We start from the raw sequence: 11,444 nt of genomic DNA, 5'->3' as shown, positions 1-11,444 counted from the left end.
CTACTCTCTCTCTCTCTCTCTCTCTCTCTCTCTCTCTCTCTCTCTCTCTCTCTCTCTCTCTCTCTCTCTCTCTCTCTCTCTCTCTCTCTCTCTCTCTCTCTTTGAAAACTCGGAATCATAATCAATGGCTTGCCTCTTCTCCACTCTCTTCTTCCCTATGCCTTCAACGGAGTTGCTGCCGGCGACGACCATTGCAAATCAGAGCTTTTGCAACTAGTCAACGATGTCGTTGATGCTTCACCGACCCTGGTGCTGCGGATCGCATATTCTCAAGGAGATCAACCACTTCAAAGGCCATGAATGGTCGCCCTCGAATGCTTCGAGTTATCCATGCTCAATCGAGCCTTGGGTGACATAGGTGTGCTTGTACATCTCAGTTACAACGACGTTTTGGAGGTTATGGATGTCCATGATTGCAAGGATAGATCTACAGGTGAATGTTCATTTTCAGTTTGGTTTTATAATTGTTGATGGAGATTATAATTGAATTCATTTGAGTGATATGGTTGTATGGTTAATTAATGTGTTGAGGAATGAAGTTATTGCTACTAGAGGTGCTTTGGTGGTGTTAATCCATTGTTGAAGTAGACTAAGAAAGGTAAGGGGGAAGGTAGATTTGGATCTCAGTCGGCAGTAGCAGCTCTGTGGTTAACAGTAGCAGACAATAACAGTACGTTATAGTAAGCAGTAACATCGTTAGTTACAGTAGCATCTTCCTAATAATCGGCAACAGTAGCATAGCCTTCCAATAGACAGTAGCAGATCCTTTGGGTCGAGAGCAGTAGCAGAGCCTTTCAGTCCGGAGCAGGAGAAGGCAGAAGCAGAAGTGAAGGATAAGACAATAGCAGAGTTAACATTCATTGTTTAGTCTTCAAGCAGTAGTAGAACTAGAGGATTGCGGAAGCATACTTGTGCTACTACTGGGATGTTAACCCCCTGCTACTACTCCTACTGGAATGTTAACCTCTGCTACTACTTCTATTGGAATTAACTACTACTACACTAAGTTATTAAAAACTTGCTACCGTATTCCATTCACTGAAGAAAAAAAAATCTCAAAATGAGAGACTTTTCTCTTCTAAAAACATATTTAATTAGTGTAGGGTTAGTTTGATAAATTAAACCATGACACATGGCATGCAGAAAAAAATTGTCCTTAATTGTTAAAAACTATCCTTATTTGTTTAACAACAACACAAGTAGATTTATTTGTGTTCCAAATCCTTTTGGAGGATGTATATTTGATTTTTTTTTTCTTAATTCTTAATAAGATAGGAAGATTCAAATAACTCAATAAGAAATTCCTCGATCTTGATCATCTTTACATGTCACGTTTCATCCAGGGGCGGATCCAACGTATTGAGGGCTGGGACTCAAGTCCCACTCAATTTTATTAGGGAAAAAATTATTACATATAGTTAATTAGTCTATGACATAGATATTATGATTAATTTCAGTTTACACCCCCTGAGGTTTAAGGTTAACATTATTTCACTTCTCATACTTTTAATTTTAAAAATTTACCCCCTAAAGTTTTCAATTTTCATAAATCATGTTCAATTGCTAAAATTTCGTCTAATTCAAATGTTAATTTTGACTTATAACAACATAAATCGCTTTTTAGGATATTTTTTCTAAGATTTCATGCTATCATTTAACCTCTAAATTGGACGAAATTTTAGCAATTGTGTCTGATTTATGAAAATTGGAGACTTTAGGGGGTAAATTTGCAAAACTAAAAGTATGGGAAATGGCGATGTTTACCCCAAATCTCAATGGGGTAAATTAAAATTAATCTTAGATATTAAATTGATTGTTGTTCAAAACTAAGTCCCACTCCAGAGAGGGGAGGTAAATCAGTAAATGGGGTTAGTGGTATCAAAAATACCACACCTTCCTTTACATAGTCTGAGAACAGGTTAACCCCTTAAATCATCATCGATAATTACATCAGTTTTAACAGTTTTAACAATATTGCAGAGAAGTATTGTTTTATACATTGTTTTAATCAGGCTATATATGTTTGTTGCATCGACTAAGCTTAGGTTCTTGTAGAGTTGTAGGGTTGTATTTAGTTAGTTGAGTTAGGCTCTCTATACATTTTGTATTGCATTGGTGTGTTTATTTAGCTTAATGAAAGACGAATGTTCTAGAAAAATCCACGCGTAAAGACACCATGTACTTGGAAACTCTGACTCGGCCCAAGCCTTGTGGAACACATACGACTGATACGAGCACACGGCTTACTGAGAACTGACAACTAGTTTGGGACTTGGGATAGCTCTGAATAAAAAGGGAAAAAATCGCTTGCTTTAACAAGTAAGACTTTCGACTTACCTTTAAAAAAAACAAATAATAATAATAATAATAATAAGACTTTGGACTGTTACAAATTATCAAATTCAACATCCTCAAAAAAAAAAATAAATAATAAAGAAATAAAAAAACTCCACTCAAATAAGACTGATGCTTGCTTTATCAAGTTCGACATGTTGTTAACGTTGCCTCTTAAAATCGTCACTTCACGGTCAAAAGACGATGCAACTTATACGGCAAAAAGCCCTTTGACAACCAAGCGGGTCCAAATTTCTCCTTCAAAGCTTCCAGGTTGGCTTTTTTCCCTGTCCTTTTCATTTCTTTCAGCTCTTCTTTCAACCTCGGATTATCTTTAACAAATTCTTTCTTCAAAAGATTGTCTACTTCTTGAATATTCTTTTCACTCAAATCCTCCCCGGCTATCTCAAGGTCTCTTAGGTCACTCGGCCAAACACCTAACCATGTCATCGACGGACAAGTTAAACTTACATTGTCGTAGGCCTTTTCAATCGACCCAACAGTATAAGTGTTGAATATTATGATACCTGATGGATCACAATCGAAAAGGCCATACGTGGGAAGCCTGAAAGTCTCCCACAACAGCTTTATAAATCTTCTGCCCCCCACCCCGGGCATTCCCATGCCTGTGATAATAATGCAGGGATAATCGTCGTAAAACTTCTTTTGCAATATTTCAACAAAAGTGGTTCTCTTTTCCACGACCAATACAAACTTGGCTTCATGATTCTCCAAATCATCTTTGAACGCAAATTAGGGACGGCCACCCCATCATCTCGGCTTTGACAATAGGTTGGGTAACCATTCTGCATCCACGAAAGCCGACCTCCAACAAAAGCTTTTTCAGCAGCATCTACGGGGAAACTTGGAATTGTGCACCCTATAGTGCAACATATATCATCAATAATGTCGTACATTTGTTCTTTCTTGAACTTTTTATCGCCATTTCTTTTTTGGTAATACCCCCCTTGATGTGTTTCCCTCATGTTTTCTTCGATGGATTTGAGAATATAATCAATCACATCACTCACATCGTTTCTTTTAACATCTTTTGGTTTAGAGCGTGTATTTATATTTTTCACTGTAAGACGTCGGACCCCATCACTGCAAGCACGATAGGTCACGTTACGATCGCCTCGTGTAACCAAACTAAAGTCCGGATCATCTAATTTCTGCTTGAGCTCTTCTAGTTCCTCCTTTATTTCCGTGATAGAGAGGTCTTTGGCCTCGTGATAATCAACATCTTCATGTCTAGAAGAGGTCGCAGAATTAGCCTTCTGACTTGTGCACAGTTTTCTGTGTTCGGCAATTAATCGGCGGAGCACTTCTTTTTCTGGTACCGGTTTCGTCCATCTTGATTGTGAAGCCATGTTATGTTGATAAACCTAGCAAGATTGTCAATCAAGATTGTGAAGTTTTGATCGCCTAAGACGTTGAGAATTCAGGTGCTAGGCAGACTCCTTATATAGATATTGATTGTTTACGATTCGGGATAGTTGATTCCTAAAACAAGTTAGGATGATTCAAAGATCGCAAAGTATATTAGGAAAGTGTAAGCACTTCCTCGCTTAGGAAATATGAATCAAAACTCTTTCCTCGCTGAAGTCAGAATTTTTAGTTCTAATCATAGTTACCTTATTGAGTTGCTGGCTCTACTTACCTAAGTTTCAGTAAAAATTCATTAGGATTCTACTTACCTATTTTGAGTTGATGGAAGCACAAATTGGTCCGTGTAGAAAAGGCTGAAGAGCCCACAGTTTTTAAATTCGGCCCAAGTCTTGTGAAATAAAAGTTAATACATAGTACGAAACCATGATGTTTCATTTGTTTCTCGAGTTTTTCTTCAAGAGAAGAGGGCAAGATCTCTGTAACAGGGTGCTTCAGTGTCTCTTCAGTTTCCATCGGGGGAGGGCGGAGGTGCACTGCTTTTGAAGTTTGAGAGGCATTTCAATGTTCAACGGCAGCGAAGAAGATTGCAATGACATCCTCACAGCGACAAACTGGCTCGTTTTTAATTGTCAAAGTTAACTAATCTCAAAGATTTCTGCAACCTGGGTGATACATCTGTATATCCGAACTTCTGCTGCTGCTTATTTATTCATAGTTTGCCAATACACAACCATATAGTTTTGACAAAATCTACACTTTGACCAACCGCTAGCAAGAACACACTAAACACAGACAAACTTAGAAGCAAAAGTATAATATAGCATTGGAAAATGATTTTTGGTCTTAATAAGAGCATCCCCAACAACTCATGTAAAACAAGAATTATCTCTAAGGAAAATCATCATTTTTTATACTAGCTTGTTATGAAAAAACAATTTCGTCTAAGAACAAAGAGAAATTTTATTAACACATCCTTAAATGCTAAACACACATCTTTTTTTTTTTTTATATAAAAATTATATAAGACTTTGTGAGTACGCAAATTACCAAAAGAGACATTCATATCAATTTTTATTTTTTTTAGCTTGAATCGAGTACCGATATTTTGACACCACATATGAATATTATGCAATGGTTCATAAGAATCGATTAATTTAGTTTTACAGACGGGATTGAGCATTCTAATGTTGAAAGTTTCATTATGCAATGGTGATGTATTGTCTTAATTGTTTTCTTTTAATTTGGTAAGCTCAAGAATTCTTAAAATCAATTTGAGTAAGAGGCTCTTTAAGAAGAAATTTTGTCGGGGAAAACTGATGGGAGAAGATGTTAACAAAAAAAAATCCCTCAAGGAAGATCTTAATATATAAGGTGAAACCCTTTATGAAAAAATAAAACCTTCGAGGAAGACTTCAATGAGGTCAAACAGTACGAGGTAAGATGAAACACTTTGAGAAAAATCTCACTAATATGAACTTTTTCTTTTTGAATATATTAAGGAGCAGATCTATAAAGTATATATGTGTATTTAGTGAATTGATTGTATATGCAGTGAATGAGTTATGTATTTTCAATGAGGGTATTGTAGGAAGTTTGAGTATGTGTATTTAGTAAAATGTTAAAATAATAAAGTTAATAGGTTGTGTATTAAGTATGAGATGTATATCTAGTTATTAGGGATGTGCTAATAAAATTTCTCAAGAACAAAACTTTACAAATATATATGATTCGTCCAAAATAAAACATATATATATATATATAGGTAATTCATCCAAAAGATATCGATACAGAGTTATTTTATCTTATTTTTAAATCTCGATATAGAATATATAAATATACATAGAACTAACTAAATTTAGATATATAGATATCAAAATTCTACCCCGTAAATAAAATATTAAAAATTAATAAGTCGAAAGTCTAGCTAGAACTAAATATACTTTGTTTTGTCTAAATTTAGATTCATAAAGATGGAAGGAAATTTTCATAAATTTATGATATCAATAAATTATGGTATAAAGTCTAATTTAGTATGATTATTAACTTGGTCATTTATTGATAAATTAAATTTGGTATACGCATCCATATTAAGAAGGCAGATAATATTCCATATTAGTACACTGTATTGTTAGGGTTAATATTGTATTTTTATCTAAGAATAACATGACATGATTTATCAATTTGGTTATTTGTCTAGGTGACATGACATGACACATATAATTAAGGGAAAATGTCCATTTAGTACTAATTCAAACCCATCATTTCCCATTCCAATGATAATCTTTTTCATTAGCCCATTTCAATATAAGGTAACCTTTTTTATGCCCAAATGCACAAATCTTTATGCCCAAATGCACAAATCTTTACTAAAGACTTAACAAACTATATTATTTTAAGACTATTTTGCCCTCACCCCTTAAACATGCATAGAGAGAGAGAGAAAATGAAAGAGAGAATACTTGGCCGGAATCTCACTGGACTCCGGTCACCGGCCGCCAAACTCAGGTCACCGGCTGCCGGACTCCGGTCACCGGCTGCCGGACTCCAGTCACCGATTTCCCCTGTAAGTAGTTACTGACCCCCAATAACTAGTTAATGACCAGTTAATGACCCTTAATAACCAGTTACTGACCCCCAGTAACCAGTTACCGACACCTAGTAACCAGTTACTGACCCCTAATAATCGTGTTACTAACCTCTAATAATCAGTTACTGACCCCCAATAATCAACTTATTTCAGCTTAATGTAATAGAAAAAAAAGATTTACCAGAAAATAATCAAATTACTGACCTTAATAATCGAGTTACTGACCCCAATAACTTTTAGTTTTCAGTTACTGATACCCAATAATCACTTTATTTTCAGTTACTGACACCCAGTAATCACCCACTAATCACTTATTGACCCTCAATAATCAGGTTACAAACCTCAAATAATAACTTATTGACCCCAATAATCATTTATCAATCCTCAATAATCACTTACCCCAATATTCAAATGTAAGGAAATTAAAAAAAAAAAAAAAAAAAAACTTAAGAGAATTACCAACTCCCGGTACTCCAAGTCCCAACACCGGACCAAGTCATGATTTTCCCTAGTAGTCAAATTATCCACCTATACGACATTGTTTGCTACTATTCTCACCTCCAACCAAGCCAAAATCATGAGGAATTTGAGATCACTGAGAAAGAAATGAAAATAGAGAAAGGAAAATGAAAATAGCCAAAATCATGAAGCTCGAGCAGTAGCAGCAAACAAAGTCCTCAGAGTTTCCAAGAAGCTTGAGCAGTAGTTGCGCCTTCCGCTTGGTCTGCTCCGTGCAATAACAGTTGCGTCATAATCCTCGTCGTCACGGCATCGTTTGAGCTTTGCTTCGACTCCAAGCACAATGAAGTAGTTCTCTCGCCATGTACTCCGTCACCTTGTCTGAGATCTTCAGTATCGTCTTCACCGTCATGGACTCCGTAGCGAGCTTCGTCGCCTGTACCGGAGTCCGCTTCCAATCCGGCGTCGGTGAGTCTCCATTGCCAGACGCCGACAAATCGCAGTCTTCCTCGCCGTGGCCGGCATCATGCGTAAAATCCAACGGGGGGGAGAGAGAGAGAGAGAGAGAGAGAGAGAGAGAGAGAGAGAGAGAGAGAGAGAGAGAGAGAGAGAGAGAGAGAGAGAGAGAGAGAGAGAGAGAGAGAGAGAGAGAGAGAGAGAGAGAGAGAGAGAGAGAGAGAGAGAGAGAGAGAGNGAGAGNGAGNGNGNGAGAGAGAGNGAGNGAGAGAGAGAGAGAGAGAGAGAGAGAGAGAGAGAGNGGTAGAGAGAGAGAGAGAGAGAGAGAGAGAGAGAGAGAGAGAGGAAACCAAATCGGGAAGAGAGAGAGAAGAAGAAGAAGAAAGAGATAAAAACTGTGTGGATTTAATTAAACACAGGGTAATAATGTATTTTTCTCAAGAATCATTGGAATGAGCACAAAGATAAGACTTTAACTGAAATGGGCTTTAGTTTTTCAAATATTTGGGCATTAGGGCATTTTCCCTATAATTAATGTCATAAATCTTAGGCCTTATTAAGACCCTCTAGCATTACCCATAGCTAGCATTATGGACTGTTTAAAGAATATTGGGCTGTATAGCAGAGAATCAAAAACAAAAAACAAAAAAACAGAGATAAAACTGATCTCCAAGCGAAACGATTATGGACGAGGAGACGATTTCATAATCATGCAAATCCTAGTTGGTTTTGGATTACTTTGTTCTAGACTTCTAGTGCATCTAGGACACATGGAAGCTTTCCTTAATTAAAAATATATAATTAGCGTTTATATATTGTAATGCGAGTCTATATATAGATAGATAAGATGGTTGATGATCAATTGTGTTGAAAAAATTACTGAATACGTTTCAAGTTTTCAAATCAATGGAAGGTGACAGAAATCCAGCTACTACCAAAAGAAAACTTGGTGAAGACGACTCGGTGTCTTCGTCTGATGACGACCTACCACTGTCGAAGAGAGCGAAGAGATTAGCTGAGAAAAGAACTTCAACCGATGATAGAAATCCGGCAACCAGCAAAAGGAAATTTAGTGACGTATCGGAGTTTTCGTCCGATGATGACCCAAGACAATCGAAGAGAAAGAAGAGCTTATCATCAACCAATGATAGAGATCCTGGAACTAGCAAAAGGAAATTTAGTGAAGTATCAGTATGTTCGTCTGATGATGACTTAAGACGGTCGAAACGATTAGCAAGAGCATCGTCAACCACTATACATGATATCCTAGAGGAATTATTAGTTGAAATCCTTTGTCGACTTCCTTGCGTAAAAGCAGTCTTTCGATGCAAGTCGGTTTCAAAAAGTTGGCGCTCACTCACGTCCGATCCTAATTTTGTGGGCCGGTTTCTGTGGCTGCAAAGACAAAACCAAACCATAATACCTGGTACTATTATAAACAAGTGGGGGTCTGAACTCCTTACCACAGATTTGTTTGCAACATTTAGGAGTTTCAAAACCAAGAAGATAGAGAGATTAAAAGTGCTAGCTACATGGAACGACTTGGTTCTCTGCAAACGACGTGGTGTCGACGATAACGGTGAATATTACATCTGCAATCCAAGGACCATGCAACTTGTTAGTCTTCCTCCGACCGATCGATGCAGTTGGTGCTCTGTTCCTGCGGTGGGATTCATGTGTGAGCCATACTACAAGGAAGAAGAAGATGACAGACACACCGACAATAGTACTGATCATCAAAAAGGAGAAAAAAGGAAGGTAATTAGAATTGATGCGGAGTATAAGTGCAAGGTTGTGAGAATTCTGGCTCCTGAAGACCAGAAAAACCTTTGTTTCGAATTTAAGATTCAGGTATTCTCTAATGATATTGGTGAGTGGAGAGAATCACTAGTATCATGTCCACGCGGCTTTATTTTTTCCAAACTTCCGTCGGATCCACTTGCTTCAACGGGTGCCTTTGCTAGCAATGGAATGCTATATTGGAATGCTACGAATGGTGATCTGCTCGGGCTGGGACCTTTGATGATCAACAACAAAAGCACTTCCTCTTGTTCTAATAGTACAGCTGCTGATGGTGATTCGAGATATCAATTTCATGTTATTAAACTTGTTGAACGGCAGGAAAATGAAGATGAAGATGAACGTTCTTCATTATATCACCTCCAGGCACACCGTGGACGTCTGCAGTTGATGCGTATGGTGGGGAATGAGGACGGTATTGGAGCTAGGCTATTTGTTTGGGAGTTAGAAAAAGAAGAACAAGAACAAATGGCGGTACAAGGGGGTGGAGAGCTGGGTCAGAAACACCGAAACATTTATTCTTTAATGGACGGAGTGCGGTGCTATAGGTATACTTCGGAGTATAATTCGCTGGAGTATTTCGGTTCTGATCCAAACGATTTGGACACATGTTTTGTGTCTCTAACAGATTATACATTTCCAAAAAAGAAAAAAGCAGATGATGATGATGATGATGATTATACTGTTATTTACAAGAGCAACATTCACACAGGAGAATGTTCCGAGATGGACATGGATGAACCATTTTCTGGGAAAGCATTACAAATTATGCTTCCGTGGTGGCCTACACCAGTTCCTACAATACGTTCCCATACGGCGGAGACCTCCAAAGAGCTAGAAATTCAGTAGAGCAGTTCCCATTTGCAAGATATCTTATTGTCAATACTTATCAACATAGACGGTATCAAACTGAGAACAAGTCTGGGAAGTTAATCTAAATTAGTTAGTTGTAATTGCAAACGTATAATTTTTTTGCTCAGAGGAAAAGACTTCATTTGTAATTGCAAACATATAAAAATTTTGCTAAGGGGGAATCCTTCAGTTAAATACCAGTTATTAGTCAAATAAATGCAATAAGCCATATAGAGCACATACTGAGCCAACGATCCAGTTCTTCATTTGCCGGATTGAGAAAGAAGGTCTTCATTTGTTTATTGTCAGCTCTGTACTTAGCAGGCAAACTAAAATGCACCCCTAAATTTAGTTAATACATTCACGTGTTTGATTGACTGTGTTTCTCTTTAATCTACCATGAACTTATCTGATGTTTCTCAGGTGAAAAATCTTGTATAAACGTTTACATGACGGTACCCTATATGCGTTTTAGGTCTCCAGACAACAGTTGTCTTCTTCCTCATCTTTTACAACATATATTTGATAGTCAAAAGTGTATTTATAACTCATGAACCCCTACTATGGAGAAATTTTTAGATACTACAAGAGGACCACGTGATAGTATGACGTGATCCTACATTCCTTACTAAACAGTAAACACAGTTAGGAAAGACGGCTTAGAATTCTGATAAGACTTATACCAAACAGATAAAAGACATCCACGGCAGTAGTTGCACAACTCAAGTACCCAGTCAAATATATTTGGTAATTTGTACCAATTCTCCAAACTGCATCAAATAAGGAACTTAACCTATTGAAAAATCTAGGTTCAAGGAATAATTTCGTAATCATGCAATCCTTGATGGTTTTGGAATGATTGTTTCTGAAGATTACGCTTTGATGGATTCTTTTGTCCTAGTGCATCTAGAACACAGACGGTTTCCTTGAAAATAAAGCTGGTTTAGAATATTACCCTTTATATTGTAATGCGAGTCTATATATATATAGACCGGTGATCGATCAATTCTCTTTCCTAGCTTGAAAAAATTGCTGAATACGTTTCAAGTTTTCAAATCAATGGAAGCAGTGGCGGAGCCAGCCCGGTCTTGACTAGGCTGGAGCAATGGCGGAGCCAGGATAAAAATGTCACATGGGCTACTGGTAACACATGGAAAAAATTCTTACACTAACAACTTTTTTTAGGAAATGCTTACACTAGTAACTAAGAACTTCATGTAATCGTATTTGCTACGAATTTTGAACGCTACGGCCATAGACCTACTCCACTAGAACCGACGGCACCCGATCACTTCTCCTTTTATTAGTTCAATTGTAATATTTTCTTCCCCTGAATTGAATGGAGGAACCATGGATCAAAGGGAAAGGAGACTCATGAAAGGAAGAATAGTCAATTTCCAGAAGAAGAGAGGTGCAGTGCAGCAAGTAGTTTGCTGCTACAGGGGATGACTTTTGTTTGACAAGGTTTTGCTTTGTCCTAGTGAAAATCATGAATCTAGCTTTGTGCTGATAATGAGTCTTTTAAAACATAAGGAAATGGGAAGTTGCAACGTAACAAGCAGCCAAA

The 11,444-nt window shown here is 37.4% G+C and overlaps 1 protein-coding gene across 1 annotated transcript; it reads right to left on the bottom strand.

Annotated features, from left to right (window-relative positions):
• Positions 1-2,517: 2,517 nt before the first annotated feature.
• Positions 2,518-3,704, bottom strand: LOC101305357 (DNA topoisomerase 6 subunit A-like). Its single transcript, XM_004296309.1, has 2 exons — positions 3,050-3,704; positions 2,518-2,960 (listed from the first exon to the last, which is right to left on the bottom strand). Exons 1-2 carry the CDS (start codon positions 3,702-3,704, stop codon positions 2,518-2,520), a joined length of 1,098 nt encoding a protein of 365 aa, XP_004296357.1.
• Positions 3,705-11,444: the final 7,740 nt, after the last annotated feature.

The sequence above is a fragment of the Fragaria vesca genome, linkage group LG3 (assembly GCF_000184155.1).
Source record: "Fragaria vesca subsp. vesca linkage group LG3, FraVesHawaii_1.0, whole genome shotgun sequence".
In the NCBI taxonomy this organism is placed as follows: Eukaryota; Viridiplantae; Streptophyta; class Magnoliopsida; order Rosales; family Rosaceae; genus Fragaria; species Fragaria vesca.
The sequence above is the reverse complement of the archived record's forward strand: the minus strand, read 5'-3'. Positions and strand labels throughout refer to the sequence as shown.